Genomic DNA, 24,469 nt, shown 5'->3' with positions numbered 1-24,469 from the left:
ACCTTACAATGAACACTAGGTGGAGCTGTTCAACTGTTTGTGAATCCATCCAGTCGCTTTTCTTTCTACGCTCCTTACATTCTTTTCTGTATCCTTTGGCAGGATGGTGCCACAGTGGTTACAGTGTTTCACCCTGTGGCAGTTGAGATAAGCTACAGCACCCCTGCAATCCTGAATGAGACAAGTGGAAAAGAATGAATGGATGGATGTAACTGTTGTTTTATATATTTTTCTGTTTTGCCAAATCCTTTTAATTTTGAAACAGTATAATGATGATGTAAACAATTAAAAAAAAAAAATGAACTGAAAACTGGTCCAAAATCGTCTTAAAGACCTGCAGACCTTTTCTGGAGCAGGTTCTTGATTAGAGAAAGCATGAATGAAATCACCACCTACTGACAAACTGGCCAGCTGTGGAAGATCCCTCAGATCAGGGTTTAAAGTGTAAGAGCTAAGCTATCCCGCCTCGGGATAACAGAACACAAGTCATATTTACATGTTCTATAACAGGTGAGGAGGGGAGTTTTACTGGAAGCAATTGAAGGCAACACGATATTTCCAGCACTCCAGAAGGAAAGGTAGAAGGTCTCAGGGACATAACCTAGCATTATGAATATACCTCTTACACCTAAAGAAAACAAAAGGTAAGTAAATAAACATAAAATATAGCCTACATTATTATTTGGTAGAGATATTGGTTACGCTCACTTGGGATTGAAATTGTAGTGAACTGAAATGGTTTTGCTTTTAAACAGGAGCCATGTCATGAAAATGATTTCCATTTCAGCAACTGGATGCACCTGATGAACAGCAGCACGTCTTTGATTGGTCGGGAGGGGATCCTGTGCTACACTGCGCCCCACAGATCTTCTCTGGGAATATACCAGGTAAGCATTTGCTTATTTTCTATATTTGAATTGTGTCAAATGTATTTTAGAACAAATAATGGTGTATGCAGTGATATATAGACCATCACAACAGTAATTATAAGAAAAATGTAATTAACTGTTGAAGTTTGGAATCATAAGACTGAGACACAGGCTATATTAGTATCTGAACACTTTTTAATATAGCCTGTGTCTCTCTAACCAAAGTGTGCTCCTTTCATCTGTTCTGCTTTGTTCAAATTTTATGGATGTTTTGCTTTTGTGTTTTCTTTTGTAGATGAAGCAGGTGTCAGTCTGAGAGTTTCCAGCTAAGGTCCAGAGGTGGTGGAGGCATGACATCACAAAGTGTAGGAGTGAATTCAGCAAAAACTATGTTAAACTAAGATTTTTCTGTTCATATTTACTTAAGTCTTTCATTTTAAGGTTCTATACATACTGTCTGGCCAAAAAATGCCACCACATGGAGCTACTTCGCTTTGACCGCCACTTCTGGAAAGATGATCATAAACACACTCAGCCTTCCCAGAAGAGTTGAGCTGTTGTAGGTGCAAAGTTCAGGACGGCATTGTGTTAAAACTCCTTGATAAATATGGCTATACTTCCAGGGCCTTTCCTGGCTAAACTTCGTCCTTTTGAAGGCATATCATAAGCATTACACACAATAAACAAAATTATTCTGATTTTTATTTGGGGGCTCACTAGAATCTTTGATGGGCTCCGAAACTTCCTCTATGCAGGAAAAGTCCCATATGTTTCCTCTACATGCCTCACAATTCTTTGCTATCTTAAGATAAGACATAATTGTACATTGCTCCATATCATCACAAATTGATACCAAGTTGTAAATCAGAGAAAGTCTGGTACACCTTCATGTTCTCGTGGTATGATAAACTAATCTGGATCCAGAGCTGTTTTAGGGTCCAGCTGCCTGATATAGAGGAAACTGGATAGATCGGCAGAACTTTTTATAGATGTATTAAAATCAGTGACAGGTTTACAGAAACAAAAACAGTATCATTTACCAATATGCTTACAACTATTATTAGTTACTATAGTAGTAATAGTTACTGTTTATCAACAGCATGTCACTCTTGCTGTAACAGTTTATGTATATAATGAATGTAATTATGCGCAAATTAAAGATTAAGACCTTCCAGCTTTACAGTTTATATGTCATGCCAGAGACTCCCTCTGCGTCCCTGCTTCAGGTTTACATTTCATTTTTTTTCAATATGACTTATTTTTTCCCCTTAACTCTCTTTTTGTCTTTTCAGGCTATAAAGTGTGTGGTGGTGGGTGATGGTGCAGTGGCAAAGACCTGCCTGCTCATCACATACGTAACCAAAGAGTATCCCTCTGAGTACATCCCCACAGTGAGTAGTGTGTTAATAAATCCAAATTTTACCAGTTTATTCAGTCCATGTCAGCAACCATTCTAATGTTTCTCCCTTTCTTCCTTTTTTTTGTATTATTATTTTTTTTTTTTAGTCCTGTCCTGTCTGGCAGCTTTTGCAATCAGATCTGAATGCTCTGTTGTGCACACACATTTTGCCAAGATCGGCTCTATAAATTCTTTATAGGCTCCTTTTGTTCAGGTGTTTATTTTATCTGTTTACTTATTCATTTCTATTCGTGCTATTTCAGTTATATGTGTTATTTGTTATGACAATGTCTGAGGCAGGACAGCAGGATAAAGGGAAGAAGGGAGACAATAGGTGAAAATATAGTACAAATAGTAATGCACACTTTATCGCCAACTGCAGCACCTGAAACACAAAAATATGAAAATACACAGACACCACAAGAAGATTGTTGATTAACCAACCTATGTCCTTGCCCTCTGTCTCCTACAGGTTTTGAACAATTACTCTGCTACAGTGACGAATGGTGAGAAGTACAATCTGGGACTCTGGGACACTTCAGGTAAAAAAAATAAATCTACATTCAGTTTAATAAATAAACACTGGAATTAAATTAACACTTAACTTTAAAACATGAGGTGATTGTGTTGAATACACCCAAGATGCTTACATAGATCCAAGAGATGGCCAGTCTCCCTTTTTCAGTGTAGGATCAAAACATTAGGGGCAAATATAATGTCATTTGCAACAATTAACACATTAATAAAAACAAGAATTGCTAATAAAATACTTTTGGTATTACTTTAGTAATACTCATACTTTTAGTATGAGTTTTAAATTGAGGTGCGAAGTAAAGAAGTCTAAACACTTCATTACTGTACTTGAGTACAATTTTTAGCTGTATGTACTTTGCTTGAGTTTGTACACTACCAGTCAAATACTTTGAGTCAAAATTTTAGAATACATTTGGTCTATAAATCGATTCCATGATTTCCTTTTTAACTCCGATTGTTTATTTATCTAAAACTTTTGACTGGAAGTGTACTTTTCAGACAGGTTCGAGACATTTGAGGGAAGTGTTTATTTCACATCATTACACGCCTTCAAACATCAAACCATTTTAAGCCCACATGGAGGGAACAATAACTGTCAATCTACCGTGTTTCATCCGTGCGTTCTCCCTGCTATCCACCTCTATTTCTTGTGTTTTATTTTGCAATAAACCTCCTTCGCACCTCCACGAGTGCCTGCAATTGGATCCTCCTTTATTTTTCTCCAGACGGCTCATTCCATTCGCCGTGACAATCAGCTTGTTTGAAAATACATATTTGCTATCCACAAACTCTCACAGTGAACTTTGTGTGGTGTTTGACTCTAAAGACAGCAGAGTGCAGGCCAGTCTATCTGACCTTGTCTTTGGCTTTCAAAGTGGGTGCCAGAGATTGCACACCACTGCCCGGAGGCGCCCTTCCTGCTGGTTGGGACTATGGTGGACCTGAGAGATGACAGCTACACCCTGGAGAACCTGGCCAAGAGCAACCAGCAAGCTGTGACCTTCGAGAACGGAGAGGAACTGGCTCGTAGGCTGAAGGCAGTCAAATAGGTGGAGTGCTCAGCTCGTACACAGGTACAAAAACAGAAGAAGTCAGCTGCTGTGTTTTGGGGGTTTTTTAACTACTAAACTGATCAGTGTCTGGATATGGCAAGTTTTTAGGATTTCTGAAGTAAGACTGCCATTTCCTGTTACAGAAAACAGATTTCCTTGCCAGATTATATCCTTGTTGTTTATTTGATTCTCATTATACTCACTGTTCCATCTCAAACTAAATACATTTTTTTCTTTCTTTTCTTTTTAAATATTTTTTATTGAGCGTCAAGAATGTAATACAAAGATATACATGTAACAGTCACAATGCTCCTTTTTATACATGTACCCCACCCCAAGAACATATTGGACACGAATCCAGAGAGAAAGAAAAAAGTAAACTAATAAATAATGATGATGATGATGATGATGATAACAATAATAATAATAACAACAATAATAATAATTAATAAATAAATAATAAAATACATTTAAATGAGGTACATCAAAATTCACCATATATAAAGATGTGCACTCAAAAGGTAATAGTTTGAACAAAATTAATCGCCTTCACAACAATAAGGGTATACGGTAGCTGCCAAGTGAGTATCAGATGGGAATGGTTTTAATTTTCTCTAAATGTTTTAGCAATGTATCCCAAACGGCAAAGAATCTCTCCTTCAATCCCTTGAGAGTATACTTTATTTTTTCCAGCTGTATAAATTGTGTCAGCTCACTGAACCACAGAGCCACTTTGGGTGGCTTTTGTGACTTCCAATGCAATAATATCCTTCTGCACGCAAGCAGTGTAGTGAAAGCGATTATGTTTTTGTAGCTTTGCCTTAATGTTCTATGTCCTCTATCTGTAGCACCAAATATACCCATAACCACATTGGGTTGAAGCTCAACATTCAATGCTTCAGACAGTGTTTTGAAACTTGTTGACCAGTAGGCTCTTAAAGTTGGACATGACCAAATCATATGAGTTAAATCTGCAGAAGGATTTCTACATCTCTCACAGCTTGCATCTATGTTTGGAAATATTTTGGCCAGTCTCGCCTTAGAGTAATGAATGCGGTGAAGAATCTTGACTGTATAATGTTTAATTTGGCACAAGAAGTGCTGTTGTTTACTCTTAAAAGAGCGCTCTCCCAGGTCTCCTCCTCCATGTCCACCCCCAGCTCATTCTCCCAGTCCGCTCTGATCTTTGCCATTGTTATATTCTTAAAGGAGGCTATACAATTGCCAATTCTTGAGATAAGACCTTTAGGCTTAAATGTGAGTTTCAACAGATCATCAACACCAGTAAATGGTGTTATATTTGGAAAGTTGGGGTTATAATGCTGAAGGAAGGGAAGGTCAAATTTTTGTGATAAATCCTGAAAATTTGCCAAGACACCGTCTATGTACATGTCAGAAAAATTGTGGATGGCATACATTTTTTTCTGATGTGTTGTTTTTATTGGTGTTTTCTTTTAGGTGTTTCTTCTTCTTCTTGGTAACTTTGAGTTTCTCTTTCTGTTTGGTTCTCAGATAGGAGTGCAGGATGTGTTTGAAGAGGCCGTCCTTGCTGCTCTGGAGAACTCAAGTTCTAAACCCAAGAAGTGCTGCACTCAACTATAGATGTCACAAGACGCAGAACAAGAGGAAGAGGATGACCTTATCCTCCTCCTCTTGTTGGAGGATTGACCTGGAGGAGATTATTAACCTCGATGTGAACAGAAGGAAGGATGCTAAACACTAGTTAGACCATAAACAATATAAATATTAGCAAGCAGAGCTGAAAATGCTCTAAAAATACAAATACAAAAGTATATTGTATGAATATAAACAATTAATGCAGATTTATTATTAATGAGTGCAGGCAAGTCATGACTTTAGATTATATTTTTCTGAACCTATGTATACATTGTTATTTTTAATGCAGTATTAATAACTATAATTCACTCACTCATTTTTTTTTAATAGACACAAAATTCTATCAACGACTCAACTAATATCATTCTCAGCCTATACTGCTTTTTATTGACCATATTCATATGCAGCTTGTCTTTAAGGTACAGCCATGTGAACAGGAAACTGCACGCTCTTTCACTTCCAAGGTTTCATGTATCAGGAAACCATCTGGTCCTTAGCAGATTTTAAAATGATTTAAATACAACTTTAGATGAACAACACCACATTACATATTTTATTTAACAAAGCTGTCACACAAAGAAGCAGTGTGTGATTTGGAGTGATCATTTGCACTGTAAAGTGCATCGGGGGTATGCTGATGCACTTTACTTTTGCTTCCTGTAACAGGACAGCCTTTTGCAGCTGGATTTACAGTGAGGCAGACCAAGACAGGTATAGTGGAACAAGAATCATTTATTCACAATATAGCTCTCCTCACAAAACAACTCACTGTTTAATGACAACTGGTGTCTGGACCCCGGGGGAAACATTTGCCCAAACACCCTGGAGAGGACACAGGGAAGAAAGTTGAGTAATCACGTCTCAGTCACTTCTTTGCACTTCTTTCTCAGGGTGTCATCTTTCTTTGGTACCAAGACAGTCAGACTGCACCACTCACTACTGGACACTTCAATAATTCCCAAATCCAACATCAGTTTTATTTATTTCATTAACACTGGCACCAACCACTCTGGAATCCTGTAGCTCTTTTGACAAACGGGTGCATCCTCCCTTACCCTTGTCTTGTGCTGAACCAGTGACGTAAAGCCTGGTGTTTCTCGAATGAGCTGTGGATCCCCGAGTAGTTTTATATCGGCCTGCTCAGTAGGAGACAAATGAGAAAGGTCAACTGAAGCACAATCTGAATGTTCGTTGGAAAGAACTTCTCCATCACCTCTTCGTCCCTACTGAATGCACCAGTAACTGACGGACCGTCTCTTGTCGGCTGTGTAACTCTTTAAACAAGTTCGCATGAAATGTCTGATATTTCTTGGCTCTTTCTGGCATATTCAGTTCATAAGTGACTTTACTCACTTGCCTGACGATCCCATATGGTCCATTCCATTTTGTCACCAGCTTGTTATCGCTGGTGGGACTCAATAACAGTACTTTCTGACCTGGAAGGAAGACCCTATCCCTGGCTTTTGATGTTTTATCCTCAAATACTATCAGCTGTCACAGGCTAAACCATTATTCCACTAATACGTGAATTCTCAAATCCTTTCCACCACATTATACAATACATCAATTTCAATAAATAAATATATAAATACATTTTATATTTTCATATTAATAAATATTTTTCCACTTTATCCCTACACCATACCCATTACTGTAAAAACACCAAGCACAAAAGATTCCCCACACTACCTTAACCCATGGCCTCTCCTGGAACCTTTAAATGGTGTCTGGACCCCCGGAAACATTTAACACCCTGGAGAGGACACAGGAAAGAAAGAAGAGTAATCACATCTCAGTCACTTCTTTGAACCACCTTTATTTCTAGACTTTTCACACACACATTTGCATCAGTTCTCCTTACTGGTAAACCTTATTTGCTCTCAATCACAACCTTTCCGCTTCACAGACAACCACCACACTTATCAATGAAGAGCAGCTGTGCAGGATCTGGGACAAAGGCTGCCAGCTGATTTCAAAATACACAATAAATATTCAATAAATAATTAAACTTCTTGTGTGCAAATGTTCTTCATGTGCAAATCTAAGTGCGATGCTAAATAAAATGCTAGATAAGGTGCTTTTAATAACATGAAAGGTGCTCCTAAAGTGCTATACTAATTATAATATAAATAGTAGTAAGGGAGTCCTGTTCCTTACACTTCCTTTGGTGCAAATGAAAGTGACATAAGGTTCACTAGAGAGGGAACGGGAAAAAAGAAAAAAAGAGAGACTGATTATACAGAGAGTGGCCAAAAACCATTGCTGTCTCCTTATATCAGGTGACTGATTTTTTCTCCAGTTCAACTTCTTGTTTATGTCCTTGTCACTGCTGGTAGCACAAGACGGTACTTCCAACGCATTCAAGTTGGTGAGGTAGATCAGCTTCTCCAGAATGGCATATCGATGCATGCTGACCTCTAGGTGCTCTCTATACGCTTTGGTATTTCTGAAATACAATCACAACCAGAGACTAAGGAGGTGGGCTTTGCTTGCTCAAGAATACAATCTAGACATCAAACGTAAGAGAGGTGTGGATAATGTGATGGCTGATGCACTTTCCAGGGTGCAGTATTGACCTCCCCGATGTACATGATGGTACGTGTTAAAGGAATTTCTGTGTAAAATGTTATCTTGAAGGATGTTACGGTCGCTGACCTCTAGGGGCTCTCCCCATGTGACCCTTTTTCTCTCCCTTTGCCCTGGGCTTTGAGCTGCAGTGATTTGGGCAGCGGACTGTAGCTGTGATAAACCTATGAAGCTTGGTGTGACTTTGGGTTTTTTGTGAGTAAAGGTGTGTCTTTACAATGGTAACCCTAGTGATCCACAGTGGAAGCAGGCAGGGGTTCTCTGCCATTTTTGTTTCAGCCGTTTTCTCCTGTTTTGTGTGGAGACAGGGAGCTCAGCCATTGTACTTTGTTTTCTTACAGATAGAGTCGTCTTAGTGTTTTTTTTTTTTTTAGCTAGAAAGGGTGTTTTGTTAGTTGTTTTGGCCTTGGAGACCCTGACGCTTAGAGCTTTCCTGTGTTTCAGTTTGGTCCTAATTGGTTTGTCTGCATTAATTGTAAAATAAATGGTGTTTTACTGACGTTAACTATGTGGTGATTAATTTTTTTTATTTTTTTTTTACTTTGTGTTACACCCCACCCCAGATAATACTTTGCTTTTAAGTGGGTTGTAACAATAAGGACACCTGATCAGGATCATAGATGAGAGCAGGTTCATACAGATAGATGTGAAAGGGGTCTTGAGATGCAGTGGTAAGTGTTTTACTGCCTGCAGCATCATCCAGCATGATGGCTTGGCAGTGGGTCACTGATGGTCTGGGGAGGCTTATCCTTGGAGGATCATACAGATAACCTCCTTAGAACCACTGTGGATACGGGCATTGATACCATTGACTGTCTCTGACATTTTCCAGAGCTGAGTCCAACTGGGAACCTCTGGGACACTTTTTTTACTTACGTGACTGCCCAGTCTCCACCGAGCCACTCTCATTTTCTCTGAATTGCTGCCTACCTGTCCACATGCCCTGTCTTTTGATTATACCTTCACCTCTTTTAATAAAGCATCTAAACTATTTGTCAGTTGTCTGCTTTCCAGGTCATACTGAAAAGATGACAAGAGCATTACGTCAGTAAAGATTTTTAATTTTGAATATTTCAATAATCAAGATCAAATGTGTGATTTAAGCGGTTCCATGACTTCTTGAGATTTTTTTTCAGCATTGAAAATACTTTTACTTTCATACTGTTGATAAATCCTTCTTCATTTTTAGTTAAATTATATTAATCAGTGTAGGATATGTACACCTAAAAGGTATGTTGGGTATGTTGGGTATGTTGAGTATGTTGGTGCAGCGTGTTGCTATCTGAATCCAAAGCACCCCGAGGCTGCTTTTATTGTTGCTGGCGACTTCAACCACACCAACTTAAAGACAGTCCTCCCCAGATTCCACCAACATGTCTCCTGCCACACCAGAGGAGACAAGACTTTAGACCATGTTTATTCCAACTTGGCTGGAGCCTACAAAGCAACACCCCTCCCCCACATTGGACAATCGGACCATCTCTCCCTGTTCCTCACACTTAGGTATTCACCACTCATCCAACGTGTGAAACCTACTGTGAGGACAATTAAAGTGTGGCCAGAGGGGACAGACGCAGTGCTCCAGGACAGATTTAAAAACACAGACTGGAATATGTTCACCAACACAGACCTGGACCAGTACGCCTCATCTGTACTGGATTACATCTCCGAAACCACAGACAGTGTCACCACCCAGAAACGGATCACCATGTACCCCAACCAGAAGCCTTGGATGAACCGGGATGTTCGTCTCCTCCTGAAGGCCCGCAACACTGCTTTTAGGTCAGGAGATGCACACGCCTACAGTACAGCCAGGGCTAATCTAAAGAAGGGCATCAAAAAGCCAAACACCACTACAAAAGAAGGTAGAAGAACACTTCTCCAACTCCAACCCCGACGCATGTGGCAAGGACTCCAGACCATTACAGACTACAGGACCATCAAACCCTCCCCGCATCCTCTGATGTCTCCTTCCTCAACGAGCTCAACAACTTTTATGCTCGTTTTGAGCGAGGAACCCCACGACCACAACCAAAACAGACACGACGCCAGACCACCAACCTCTGACTCTCTCCCCACCGATGTAGGAGCGGTGCTGAGCAGGATCAATGTCCACAAGGCTGCAGGTCCTGATGGTATCCCCGGGCGTGTTCTCAGAGCGTGTTCTGGGAGCTTGCAGGAGTCCTGACAGACATATTCAACCTGTCCTTGGCCCACGCTGTGGTACCGGCCTGCTTCAAACCACCTCCATCGTCCCGATACCCAAAAACTCCAACCCATCTAGCCTCAATGACTACCGCCCAGTAGCCCTCACCCCCATCATCACTAAGTGCTTAGAGCAGCTGGTCTTAGCACACTTCAAATCCTGTCTCCCCCCCACCCTGGACCCCCACCAATTTGCATACCGCCAGAACAGGAGCACAGAGGATGCAGTCTCCATCGCACTGCACTCTGTCCTCTCACACCTGGACAACAACAACACCTACGCCAGAATGCTGTTTTTAGACTTCAGTTCAGCATTCAATACAATCCACCCTCACAACTCATCAGGAAACTGACAGACCTGGGCATCAGTTCCCTCATCTGCAAATGGTTACTGGACTTCCTGACCAACCGCCCTCAACATGTCCGACTGGATAACCGCTGCTCATCAACAATCACAATGAACACCGGTGTACCACAAGGCTGTGTGATGAGCCCTTTCCTCTACTCCCTTTCACCCACGACTGCAGACCTGCTGATGGTTCCAACACCATCATTAAGTTTGCAGATGACACCACGGTGATTGGCCTCATCAGCGACAATGATGAGACCGCCTACAGGGAGGAGGTGCATCGTCTGGCTGAGTGGTGCGACACAAACAACCTGCTGCTTAACACCGAGAAGACCAAGGAGCTCATCGTGGACTACAGGAGGAATGCTGACCCACATCCACCCATCCACATTAAGGGGACGGCTGTGGAGCGTGTGAGCAGCTTCAAGTTCCTGGGAGTCCACATCTCCGAGGATCTCACCTGGACAACCAACTGCTCCAAGCTGGTCAAGAAGGCTCACCAGCGCCTCTTCTTCTTGAGGACTCTGAGGAAGAACCACCTGTCCTCAGACATCCTGGTGAACTTCTACCGCTGCACCATCGAGAGCATCCTGACCAACTGTATAACAGTCTGGTGCGGGAACTGCTCTGCCTCGGACCGGAAGGCGTTGCAGAGGGTCGTGAAAACTGCCCAGCGCATCGCCGGAGCACCACTTCCTGCCATAAAGGACATCTACAGGAAGCGGTGTCTGAAAAGGGCTGGGAAAATCATCAGAGACCCCAGTCACCCATCACATGGACTCTTCACCCTCCTGCCCTCTGGGAGGCGCTACAGGAGCCTCCGGACTAAGACCACCAGGTACCGGAACAGCTTCTTCCCCACAGCTGTCAGACTCCTGAACTCTGCCTCCTGACATCTGACCCACGTTAAACTCATGGACTGAACATACACACACCCACAACCACTAGCACTTTATCACTATCACAATTATCCTAACTGCACTACTGTATAGTTCTGTGTGAATATCATTCTGTACATATGATAATTTTTAATCCTACAACTGTTTATAACTTGCATAGTTCACATTTCTGTATAACTGTATATCTCAGATTTCTGTATAGTTTTTATTTCATATTTATATCCTGTTCATAGCCTGTACTCACTACAGCCTGTACATACTTATAGTTATAGAATATTCATAACATACTTCACACCGTGTACATTATAACATACCATAATAGACCCATTTCTGTAATATACTTACACATCTATATTATTGCTAATATATATTGTAATATATCTATATCACGGCTAAAGCACTTCTGGATGGATGCAAACTGCATTTCGTTGCCCTGTACCTGTGACATGTGCAATGACAATAAAGTTGAATTCTATTCTATTCTATTCTATGTTGTTTATGACTGGGTGCATCACTTGTGCATCTTTGTGGCCACAGTTTCACGGATAAGTACAACTTTATGCTCCTGTAAATGATGAGCTCTTTGCTTTGCTGGCTGCTCTTGATGAGTGTGCAAAGTAATTCAGTTATTATTACCACCAATATAGTTTTTAAATTAAATTTCATCATTAACTGAGTCGCAAATTGTAATAAAACTGTCTACAGAGTTGATTTGGAGAATAATGTTTAACACAAGCATGTTGTAACGTCCCACTGTTTAAAAAAAAAAAAAAAGAAGTTTTTTGTACACTAGCAGTTTGCAGTCCCACACTCATCCACACCCAAAGGTTCCTAAACTCCACCTTGATTACATGTTACTGGAAGTGCATTACTTAATCATTAACTTTTTGGTTATCTTTTAACAGGCAATAAAGACTTGCATTGTACTGACACTTTGACACTCAGCATTGTTTGTTTAACGCAGAAAGTCGAGTTTCTAGCAGGTATTTCGTTCATTTACAGTTTTTTTGCAAACCATGATTAAACTCTAATAATCAGACAAAGAGACAGTGGAGCTCTGTAGACCTGAAACTTGACTTTTGCACTTCTCAAGTAAGTATTAATGTTTTAAAGTCTTACCTTTATAAAGAAACATTTTAGAACGTACTGTTAAAATCATGTGATCTGATTGTACATTTTCTATTAAAAGCTTTCATGTTAAAAGCTTTACTTTGAAATCATGTTTGAATTGCACTTTGGGGGGGGGGGGTATGAGGATTTCATATTATTGACTTTAAAGTTTTCTGTGTTACTGTACAGTATCAATGAGAGTACACCCTTCTATAACTGTATAGCAGAAGTGACAATGCTATTCTCAAAAAACAGCAGTGGAAGGTCCGTTTTTTGCCCAGTACACAATTTTTCATAGATGTTGACAGAAATAAAACTTCGTAATGGTAAATAATTGCAATTATTTTAACCATCAACCATTTAGTATCTGATCTAAACTTAACTGGAAACTTACTTTCTGTTAATGTAAATATTTCATTTGTTTGTTTACATCCAAATATTACCATTCTTTGTTCTACACTCTACAGTCCTTTTCAGTTATGAGGAATTTTCTTAGACTCAAAAATATGCAATGAGTGGTAAAAAAACAAAACAAAAAAAAACAGTTGATCGCTTTAGCTGTTAAAAACTTGCATTTTGATTTGAGATGGACTGACCCAACAGTCAAGGAGAAAAACAGGCCAACTTCAATTTATTTGTTTTTTCATTTGATTTAGAATCCAGAGCTAAGGCCACTCATGACTTGCCAGTTATGTGTGTTATAGTGCATCTCAAAATGTAAATATAATCAAAATGTTAGCTAAAACACAAACTAAGTTTTTCCTTCCCACTAAGTGCTTGCTCATAGGGGGTTATTTGATTGTTGGGTTTTTTTCTGTATGTATCATTGTAGGTCTACCTTACAGTATAAAGCACCTTCAGGCGACTTTTGTTGTGATTTGGCGCTATATAAATAAAATTGAATTGAATTAATTTTGATGATCATTAATAAATAACTCATGAGAGATCTGACAAGTTCCTAGTTTAGGGTTACAAAAATGTATTACATCATTTTTTGTGAACCAAACACCTTTATAAACTCTTTGAGAATTACATTTACAGTATTATGTGGATAATGAGTCTAATTATACACAAATCAGTTACCGTTACTTGTCTTTACGGTTTGTTTTGTTCCCAATTTTGCTCCTTTTTTAAAATTCTTTTTCCTACCTCTCAGATGCAGACTATAAAGCTTGTGGTGGTGGGTGATGGTGATACAGGAAAGCAAGCATTGCTCATGAGCTATACAGGCCACAATGGCAAACAAATGCCCACAGTGAGTAGGCTTAAATACCACAGATTTTAAAAAAATGACATGACACATCTGCCTACCTGAACAACTGCAAACTAATATTCACGAAAGTGCTCAGCACATTTCATAAATCAGTTTGACTCTATTTAGTCATGCTGTAATGATTCTTCTGCAGTTGCATGTTTTGCTGATCTTTGTTTATGTCTTGTTTAACTTTTGTTCCCTGTCTTCTCCAGGTGTTTGACAACTATTTTGTGACAGTGATGATTGGTGGAGAGGCGTACACTCTGGGAATATTTGACACTGCAGGTAAAAAAATACATCTAAACTCAGTTTATTAAATACAAAAAAAATTCTATTGGATAATGTCTGTAAAGGTTCTCAGTCATCCAGGTCATCGTAGTCTAAGGAGCTTAGAAAGAAGAAGCCAAAGATGGCCAGGATGTAATAAAGGATGACAATATTGTTGCCTAAGGAGCTTGGAAAGAAAAGCGTCTGGACTTCTTTAAGTTGCTTGAAGACGTTTCACCTCTCATCCAAGAAGCTTCTTCAGTTCTAGGGTCAAATGGTGGAGAGTCCCAGATTTAAGCCCCGTGGGAGTGTCACCCCGAAAGGGACAAAAGGACCCCCTAATACTCTACCTAATCACATGAGCCAAGGTGTGAAAACGAGTGTAGGTCACAATCAGCCAGGGTTTCGGGTGAGCTCATTGTGAAACCTGGCCCCACTCTATCATGTGATTTCCTGAGGTCAGATGGCCCAGGATGTGAGTGGGCGTTAAGGCGTCTGGGAAGGATCTCAAAACTGGATTATAGATGGCAGACAGTTGGTGTCGTAAACCACCGCCTCTGTTCAAAGATGGTCGCTCACAGTGGACATAGATGGCCTCTTTCACTCTCTGTCCAAAATGTGAACATTGGCATCATCAAAAGAGTGACCTTTGTCCTTTAGATGCAGATGGACAGCAGAGTCTTGTCCTGTGGAGGTGGCTCTTCTATGTGGTGCCATGCGTTTATGAAGTGGCTGTTTGGTCTCTTTAATGTAGAGGTCTGAGCATTCCTCACTACACTGTACACCATACACCACATTGCTAAATTTGTGTTTAGGAGTTTTGTCTTTGGGAGGAACCAGTTTTTGTCTGAGTCTGTTGCTGGGCCTGAAGTACACTGGGATGTCGTTGTAGCACAGGACCCAATGAATAACACAGACGTGTTTGCATTGCTTTTTTTGTTTATTTGAGGTGCAGCTATTTTCTGCAGTTTCGGCAAGCCAGGACGCAGGCACTCCTCATCCGCTGTCACCCCGTTAACCAACCCGCTCCCTCTCACTGCAAGACATAAGAAAGGTTTCCCTCATTAGGGCAGTTCAGTACACCTGCTGCTCCCCGCCCCCGCACCGCCCTGTGAGCTCTGCATCACCCCTCCTCTGCGACAGGCCAGAGACCACACCTCAGCTGCAGTCGTGCTTGGAGAAGACTCTCCTGAGTTTTTTGAATAAACCGGCAACATAGGGGATGACAGTGTTGTTGCGTTTGTCTTTTTGAGCCTCCCTAGTTGGTGTCTGATCTTCTTTTCTGTGCCTCTGGGACTCTCCACCATTTGACCCTAGAACTGAAGAAGCTTCTCAGATGAGAGGTGAAATGTCTTCAAGCAACTTAAAGAAGTCCAGACGCTTTTCTTTCCAAGCTCTTTAGACTCCTGTTTCTATCATATCTTTGTAACTGCTGCTGTTACTAATATTAGCATTATCCAATAATCTAAGGAGCTCGGAAAGAAAGCTTCTTCAGTTCTAAGAGTAATTGGTGGAGAGTCTTAGATTTTAAGCCCTATGGGGGTGTCCCCAAGAGGGGTCATGGACCTCCTATTGATCCTCTACCTAATCATGGTGTGAAAACGGGTGTGTGTCACAATCAGTGTATCAGTGTATTGCAATCCTGTATCAGTCAAACCTTTGATGGCAGACAGTGGGGAACACCCTTGTCAGCCAAAGCAGCCATTGCCCCAATTTGAATCCTTACCAGTTTCCAGATTGTGAAAGAAAAGTCCCATTGTACAGTTGTTATGAGGAGGAAACTTACTTTCCAGGGTGTAAACACTTTTATTTTTGATGTAAAGTTGTACATTTTAACGTGGGAGTCACTTCTTTTTCAGCTCTGGTCGTTTCCACTTGGAAATGTTATTCAGACACTTGTGTTGTGTTTCCCCTGCAGGTCAGGAAGATTTTGACAGACTGCGACCCCTCAGCTACCCTCAGACTGACGTCTTCCTTGTTTGTTTCTCTGTCGTATCGCTGTCATCTTTCAAGAACGTCACAGAGAAGGTTTGTTTAGTCGGTATCTGTGTTTTGTTTCTAATTTGATGGAGATAATACTGACTTTTAATTTAATTGGGTGATTCTCTTTATTGGCCGCCCTTTAAATCCAACAAACTCTCAAAGACTGTCAGTTAAAGGAAACCTCAGTATGCCTGTTAAAAACATTAATTTGTAAATAAAAATAAAAATAAAAATTAATCTTCTTGTTCTACTGCAAAAAGAAATGTCTAAAAATTCCTTATCAGAACATACATCAACATGTTACCATTGACTAAAATTTTAAATAAATATCAAATTAATTAATGAATATATTTTTCTACAGATCTATAAAAATGGATTATCTATAAAATGACAATATTTATACACATCTTCCTATTTGCTTAAACTCTGTAATGCCGTACCATTCAAATCACATATGAAACCGAGGGGAGAAAACCAAACATGGCCTATCGGCACAAACACCTCATATCAGCTGTCAGCAAAGTTGTGCTGCATTATTTGCTTCTCATTGTTCTCTGATTATTATAATCTTGGAGTGTTTGTAGATATCACCAAATCAAAATCACCAAAGCAAAATCACATCTTCTTCCAAAAGACTTGAAAAATGTGTTGATGCCTTCATGCCTAGTTTGGACCACTGCAATCCTCTGTACTAAGGTCTGAAACACTCTTCTCTTCATCGCTTGCAGTTAGTCCAAAATGCCGCTGCATGATCACATCACTCCACTTTTAGCAGGTTTACGCAGGCTTCCTGTCCAGTTTTGTACTGGGTTTAAGATTATTTTACTTACTTTTAAAGTTTTATATGGTGTGGTACCCAGCTATGTAACCAAGCTGCTCAACTTATATAACCCCAAAAGAGCACTAAGGTCTTCTAGCCCGATGCTCTTAATGCAGCCGAGGTCTCGATTTGGATCAGGAGTTTGCAGTCACAGTTTTAAGACCCTGGAATAATCTGCTAGTTAATCATACTGCAGAATCTTTATAGTCTTTTAAATTTAATCTTAAAGCTCACTTTTTTACCTCGACTTTTAATTCAAGTTCAGTTTGAGGTTTTTTATGTTGGTGTCTTTTTAGTTTGTTTTCTTGATCCTGGTTTTATCTTGATTTTTTTTTCTTATTATTATTTATTTTATTCCATTTTCAGTTGTTACAGATGGCACAGACCTGGCTGGGGGATAGAAAAGGGAGAAAGAAAGAAAAAGAGGGAGGGAAAGAAAAAAGAGGGGAAGAGAGACAGTGAGAAAGGGCACTTAAAAAAATCACCTGGATCACCTGTTGAGCGAAGAAAAACGAAAAAAAGAGAAAACAAGCAAAAAAGAGAGCAACATAGTAAACACAGCACCATCGCAATAATCTAGCTAAGTGTAAATAACAGTAAATACTAAATATTGAATGTTATTGTGCAGCACGCAAGACCGACAGCACACAATGTGCCCCACCCCCGGCACCCTGGTAACACACCTGCACCCCAAAGCCCTGTATGTGTGGGTGGGTGTGGTGGAGCTGGAGGCAATTGGTGGATGGGGAAGTTTTATCTTGATTGTTTTGTTTAATTAGTGGTCTTTGACCACTGGGACATCTAATGATGATGTTTCGAAAATAAATGACTGCAGTGTCTCTAATTCAAAACAGATTTTAGGGAGAGATAAACGTCTAATGAATATTATGTTTTAAGCTCAAAGAGGGAAGTTATTTGCTAAAATATTTAATAATTCAATATCCGATTAAGTTATGTAACATTTTTTCAAAAAAGGAATGAACCAAAGGGCACATGTCTGAGAGAATAATCAGCAAACCAAAATATGAAATATAATCTTCTCCTCAGTTCAAAGACTCATCCAAAAATACACTCAGCTTGCTTTTAAATTCAAATTTGGTCTTGACAAACTCACAAAGGTAATTTTGTTTGGTTTCTAACTTCAGAGGTATACGCGCACACACACACAGAGCTAAAGGTCAGTTGTTGCAGTTAAAGCCCATCAAACCTGACCTTGATTTTTCCACAGTGGGTGCCAGAGATTTCACACCACTGTCCAGCGACGCCCTTCCTGTTGGTCGGGACTCAGGTGCATTTAAGAGATGACAGCGACACCCTGAAGAAGCTGGCCCAGAGCAAACAACAAGCTGTGACCTTCACGAGTGGAGAGAAACTGGCTTGTGAGCTGAAGGCAGTCAAATACGTGGAGTGTTCAGCTGAGACAGAGGTACGAGGGAGAAGAAGTCTGCTGGTGTGATTTTCTGCTGAGAAACAAGCACTGGTCTATCTATAAGTTTTTGGGTGCAAAGAGAAATGTGAACGTCTTCATTAGTGATAAAGGGCCAGCAGAGCAGGAGTGGGTCAGGGTGGTGTAACAGCAGTCTGGCGAGGAAGGAGCGGCTAACAGGTGCAGCAGGCATGTAGAACCCGAGCAGCATGTAATGGCTGCCGCTATAGTTAAAGACTTACACACCCACTAGGAGACTGCCACAACTACTACAAGTTGTAGTGGGGTGTGTGTATAGCAATTCCGAATTGCTATACAACCTTACAGCATTGGTACAGTCAATAAACAAAGTTAGTTCTTGAAGCAAACAATATAGAACATGCAGTGGTACTGGCTAGTCATCTTCCAGGGATGGTCCTAGACAAGGGGAAAACAGTCAAAAATACAACACATCTGTTTGCTTAAATCAGTACAATAGAAAATCAAACCCATCGGGCCGCGATGACGAGGCTTCAGTGCAACAGAACAAGTAATTGTCCCTAATGAACAGAACAATCACATTACATACAAGCTTGTCCGTATGATGACGGTTTGTCCACCTGGTACCCGTCCAACCAGCGGTGATTATGGGGCACCGGCGGGGTTCTTGGGGAAATGGCCACTCTCCTGGCTCTCCCTTAGCTCTATGATCCAAAAGCTGCAGTAGGCTCTTTTGTAGCTCCAGCGAATCTTGTAAGCAAACTTGCAGCTTCTCGACCTCTTCTTGCAAGTTTTCCACTCAAAGGTTGAGGTCAAGAGGTGTAGAGTGAGGGATGATGTAATTTGTCAGGCCGGGCGCTTCAGCATCCGGGTCACAGCCATCTTCCTCACTCCCCGTGTCTGCATGGGACGCCATTTCAAAAGTGTGGAAACCTACTCTCTCCCACAAAAGTTATGGCGAAGTGAAGAGCGTTCACATGCAGTACCTAAACATAAATATCAGTCAAACAGAGAGCGTCCATGCACTCTCTGATGCTTCAATGTTTCACACAAAACAACACGTCCCTCTGAATGAACACTGAGTCAAAGTCACTGTGCCTTTAGCGCCGCCGATGTCATAACAGTCCAATATTACTGCATTGGCAGTCCGGCGGACTGTACAGTCACTCCTCCAGCAGGCTACGGCATCATTTTAGTGCCACTATTCTGAGCGCACGTAAAAAAACATTTGCAGGTGCAAGTGTTGCATTTTGAGAAGAAATTTATTTTGAGCGAAGAAAAGCTTAATTTGAGTGAACAAAGTTCATTGCTGCGTGCAAAAACTGTATTTCAGTGTTTGCTATTATCCACACACACACACAATAGCAGCCCCTCTCGCTCAAATTTTGCATTTTCGCTTGCTCACAATGTGTTGCTTGCTCTCCCATCATTTCTGCCCGTGTCCGTTCAACTCTTTCTGTACACCGTTATAGTTGTGCCCCAAAACCAACCAATCACAGACTTGGATGCAAAAACATCTGATTGGCTGTTTTGGTCTCCAATCAGCTCGAAATGACGAAATGCAATATCCCAGAATCCATTTCGTCCAAAACTCAAATGAGGCAGTGATCAGTAATAGTACTATTAATAGTAATAGTAGTACTAATGCAGTATGTCAACTAAATTCAGTTGAACTGAAAAGAATGACACCAAACAAACAAGGGGAAAAAAATAAAATGAAACAATCTGAGGGTGAAATACAAACGTAAACTCAAAAGGAGTCAAAAATTTTCGGTTGTATTTCAGACCTCAGTGGGTTAATCCAACAAATCATGAAAAATTAGGTTTAAATTTATGTTCATGACAGTGCAGATTTCTGACATTTTGTGTAATTTAAGCTGTAACAATGTGATTGTTTTCTGACAAAAAACAGTGTGAAACTTAAGTTAGACTTGTGTTTGTAAATGAACCGCCCCATGTTGTGTAGCTTTCTGGATTTTATACTTATTGGGCTACATGTTTATTTATTATACAGGCTATACAGTACATAACATCAAAACTCACATGTTTTATGTAACTAAAGTGTGTAATTATGTGGGCTACAGACAATAATTAAGTTATAGACTATAACGTGTATACTTACTGCATTTGAATCATTTTAACCACATGTAACCACCTGCATATGTGTTTGGGGGGAAAAAATGGCTTTGATTTTGCCACCCCATTTGATTTCTCTGCCACCCTCATGCCACCCTAAGAAAATTTCTCTAGATCCGCCCCTGAGTGGCAGAGGAACGCAGAGAATATTAATCTTTCTGGATCACAAAATAAACTTTTAAGAAATGTGTGGCACAATGATATAAATGGTTGTTTATGTCAGGAAAACCTCTCTCATGTGTCTGTTTTGTTTTTGTTTGGTTTTTTTGTCTCTCTCTCAGGAAGGATTGAAGAACGTGTTTGATGAGGCTATTCTTGCTGCTCTGGAGCCTCCAGATACTAAATCCAAGAAGCTCTGCATCCTGCTATAGATGCCACAAGAAGAAGAGAACAAGGAGGAGACGGTGGAGGTGGAGGTGTAGATTAGAGATAAGAGAATATTAACCCAAATAGGACTAAAGTGTTAAGTCATAGTGATTTAACTTGGGTTACTCACACCTTAACACTGTTGCAGAAAGGCAGCGTACAGCTGGTAAATCCTCTTGCTTTCGTAGCTGCCTTGATGTGCCCATTCATTCATTTTCATTGCCCACACTGGATCGTCAAATCAAATCTCCTAATGCAACCAGCCCAAGGCTGCGGCTGAGCAGCAACAACTAGAAAGCAGGCCTCGAGGTTCAACTGTATTAATGAGCAGTAGAACAGATGTACCTAATAAAGTGGCTGCTGAATGTATGTAGTGTGACTTTAGTGGGCTGTACAGTATTTGGTCTCACATTCTCACATTGTATATATTGTCTTTGTCCTTTTAATTATTTTCTCCATTTCAGCAATTATTCAAAGAAATTGTTCACACTTCATTTTTTGTGTATTAACACTTTTTACTGTACATTAGACCAATATGTTTGCAGTTCTCTTTCCAACGTCAAGAAGTTTTTAATAAAAGTTTTTTTTAAACTGTCTGTGTTATGAAAAATGCCTTAGCCATTTTGAGAGCTGAGTTAAGAGTGGTGAGAATGACATTCCTTGTAGAGTATATATATACTGGAAGTGCTGGGTATACAAGTCTTGCCTAAGTCTTCGGTCAGAAAGACTGCAGCAGTCCCGGAGTTTAGTTCACTGTCTTTAATTAAGCTTCACAGAAGAACTGGTTACAGCAGGGCTTGCCATGATAAATCCAACTGTGATGCAGCCAGACATGAAGTTATAATTGTAGCAGATGCAGTGTAGGTGACTATAAGCATGGTTGTCTGGAAACAGAAACAGGTAATACTATAGCTAGTAGGGTCAAAGATAACTAAGAAACAATCAGAACACATCATCTACTCCAGTGGTTCCCAAACTTTTTTTGCCAGTCCCCCCTTTTTTACAAGAAAAATGTTCGCACACCACCCACCCCCCGCTCAAACACATCCTCCAAACACACACACCCATATTTTGTTTACAAACTCCATTGCGGTTTATTTCACACCTCAAACATTTAGTAAACAATTAAGAAAATACAAGTAAATGGCAATAAAATACAGGTAGTAATAAAATATACTACTAACTCTTTTACGCTACATCCACATCTACACGGGTATTTTTGAAAACGCAGCTGTTTCTATGCATTTGGGCTTTTCGTCAACACGTAAACGGCGTTGCGATTCACCGAAAACGGAGATTATTTAAAACTCCTTTTTTGCGTTTATGTGTGGACGAGGATTACAGAGTTCATCACGCAACGTCAAAGGTATGTGCCTCTTTTCATGTCACGTTGTGCGCCACGTTATTGTTTACATGAGATGGATTGCAGAATGGCAGATAGAGACAAAATACTGTTAATCTGACTATCTTCAGGTTTTACACGCTTACATACACACACGCAGTTACTGTCCCTCCATTTAGAAAGGCAGCGGCGTCACGGTGTAATTATTTTAGGTGTAGTTGTTCTTTTTTTCCTGTGTAATAATATTCAACATTGCTGTCAATACATTTTTCAAAAAATGCCTCTCTGTGCAAAATGGGTTTAAACACATAAACAGCTGTGAGATACTGTTTGTCCGTGATTTGAACCGGGGGAACAAATTACGGCAGGACCAGCCTGATATTATTTGTATCCCACTGTAACTTTACTGCATAAAGAGCTAACATGTCCAAAATGTCAGGAGTAGTGAGTTATTACAAGAAGTGTTTGTGAACTAAAAATCAAGAATGTGGGATACTGTTTGTCCGTGATTTGGAGAGCCCAGCGCTGCTCCCGACGCAGGGAAACTAATTTTGCAGGGGAGACCTACCTTGGCACTTGTGCAGGTGAAGCCAAAGGGAAGATATGCTTCACCATATTTTCTAGTCTTTGGCTTGGAAGGAAGTTGGTTTGGAAACATATTTGGCGATGCTTCATCTCCTGCTTTGCGTTTATGTGGGAGCCCCATCAAAAACCTGTCCACAGTGTCCAAGCGCTCTTTTTTTTTTTTTTTTCATACCGCGCCCCCCTGCAATGGCTCTGCGCCCCCCCAAGGGGGCGGGCCCCACACTTTGGGAACCTCTGATCTACTCAGACACAGCAATATTTCACAATGTCCACAAGGGGTCGCTGTAAGACCATAAGTTGGCTAAATAGCACATATCTTCCAAGTTGCTAGTGGGAAGGCAAGAACGTGGCAAGCTAACAATAATTAAACTAAACAATAAACAACAGAAAAATCCTTTAACCGCGGGATGTAATTATTGGAGGAGATTTAGGCCACTGGTATTGACTCAGTGCAAATTAATTAAATAATTAAATAAACCTACTATGTCAGAGTACCGAGGCATAACTTTAGCTTTAACCCTGCACAAACAACTATAACTATTATCATAGCAGTTAACCTGTCAAAGGTAATAACACTTACAGTTTTATTAACACACACGGAATCACACAAAACTGCGTTACTGCCATGCTCTGCCACATGACCACTGATGTGCTCATTTGGGTGCGCTTGATTCTTGCCTGTAGATATCCTGAGGCCGAGTCAGCAGGGAATTTGCACATTCCTGCTGTGAGATTTGCGAAAAGGCGATTGAAGAAGCAGGGCTGCACATACCATCCACTCATAGCTGGACTGGCCATCGGGCATACCGGGCATTTGCCCGGTGGGCCGCTCGTGATTTTTCGTTTTTATGGGCCGATGGGGTTTTATTTCTTTTATTTTTTCAACGGTATAAATGAATAGTGGTGTATTGGCCAGTTGGTCATGATCGACTCTGGGGTGGACCAATTACAGCCGAGGAGGTCGAACTTTAAAGTTGAGGTGAAAAGCAACGCGATTTGTCCCGATCAGCTGATCGGCTTTTCTCTCTGCGTCAGAAAGAGCAAACCAGCGGAGGTCGCGTTAAACAACAGTAGCACCTTTAAACTTGATGAGCTGTTGTTAGAATTTATTTAATATTAATTTCTAGTATCAGCTGATGTTTGCTGGAGGGATGAAGGGTTGAAGGGAAGTTATGAACTGTTTCTGAGAGACAAATAACACCAGGATCCTTTTCGAAGTAGCTGACAGCTGGTAACTGTGCAGGGGCGGGTCTAGCAAAGTTTTGCCAGGGGGGGCCAGGTAGGGCATTAAGAGGGAAAGGGGGGAAACAAAAAAATACGTTTCTTTCTTATTCTCATTTAAAATTTCTAGCTTTTAACAAATAATTATCTGAATCATACAACCAAAGTATTCATCTGATGTCAAATGTATAGAAATCCATTATTGTACATAGTAATTTTTTTTCAGGGTCCCAACATAATTTCTTCAGAAGTACTGTATATGATGCCAGTATTTTCCCACATTTTCTAGATACTGTACCAGTACTGTGTGTAAAATACCATCAAAATTAAGTTTTGATGGCAAGTTTTGAGTGAGGAAGTTTTATTCTTTCTCACCTTTCTTTCTGTCTCCTTTCACTTTTTAAAGGTTGCCATGTTAGAAAAAATATTTTGCCCTGCCATGCTGTTTATTGATGTGGTAAATAAATAG

The 24,469-nt window shown here is 40.4% G+C and overlaps 1 protein-coding gene across 2 annotated transcripts; it reads left to right on the top strand.

Moving 5' to 3' along the window:
- The first annotated feature begins 835 nt into the window (after positions 1 to 835).
- On the top strand, positions 836 to 21,426 carry LOC116312096 (cell division control protein 42 homolog). Of its 2 annotated transcripts, XM_031729458.2 has the most exons (7): positions 836 to 887; positions 1,165 to 1,234; positions 2,162 to 2,260; positions 14,088 to 14,160; positions 16,061 to 16,170; positions 18,174 to 18,371; positions 20,768 to 21,426. In XM_031729458.2, the coding sequence occupies exons 2-7, from the start codon at positions 1,220 to 1,222 to the stop codon at positions 20,855 to 20,857; spliced, it is 585 nt and encodes a 194-aa protein (XP_031585318.1). In that variant the 5' UTR covers positions 836 to 887; positions 1,165 to 1,219; the 3' UTR covers positions 20,858 to 21,426. The 2 variants fall into 2 exon arrangements, with proteins under 2 accessions (XP_031585318.1, XP_039461761.1); XM_039605827.1 differs by lacking the exons at positions 836 to 887; positions 1,165 to 1,234; positions 2,162 to 2,260 and adding exons at positions 12,432 to 12,602; positions 13,777 to 13,875.
- Positions 21,427 to 24,469: the final 3,043 nt, after the last annotated feature.

This window comes from Oreochromis aureus, linkage group 22 (assembly GCF_013358895.1).
Source record: "Oreochromis aureus strain Israel breed Guangdong linkage group 22, ZZ_aureus, whole genome shotgun sequence".
In the NCBI taxonomy this organism is placed as follows: domain Eukaryota; kingdom Metazoa; phylum Chordata; class Actinopteri; order Cichliformes; family Cichlidae; genus Oreochromis; species Oreochromis aureus.
The sequence above is the reverse complement of the archived record's forward strand: the minus strand, read 5'-3'. Positions and strand labels throughout refer to the sequence as shown.

Excerpts from the sequence above, each read along its gene's own strand:
- LOC116312096 (XM_031729458.2), top strand. Across the intron at positions 16,171-18,173 it reads TCAAGAACGTCACAGAGAAG|TGGGTGCCAGAGATTTCACA; the intron begins GTTTGTTTAGTC and ends ATTTTTCCACAG. Across the intron at positions 18,372-20,767 it reads AGTGTTCAGCTGAGACAGAG|GAAGGATTGAAGAACGTGTT; the intron begins GTACGAGGGAGA and ends TCTCTCTCTCAG.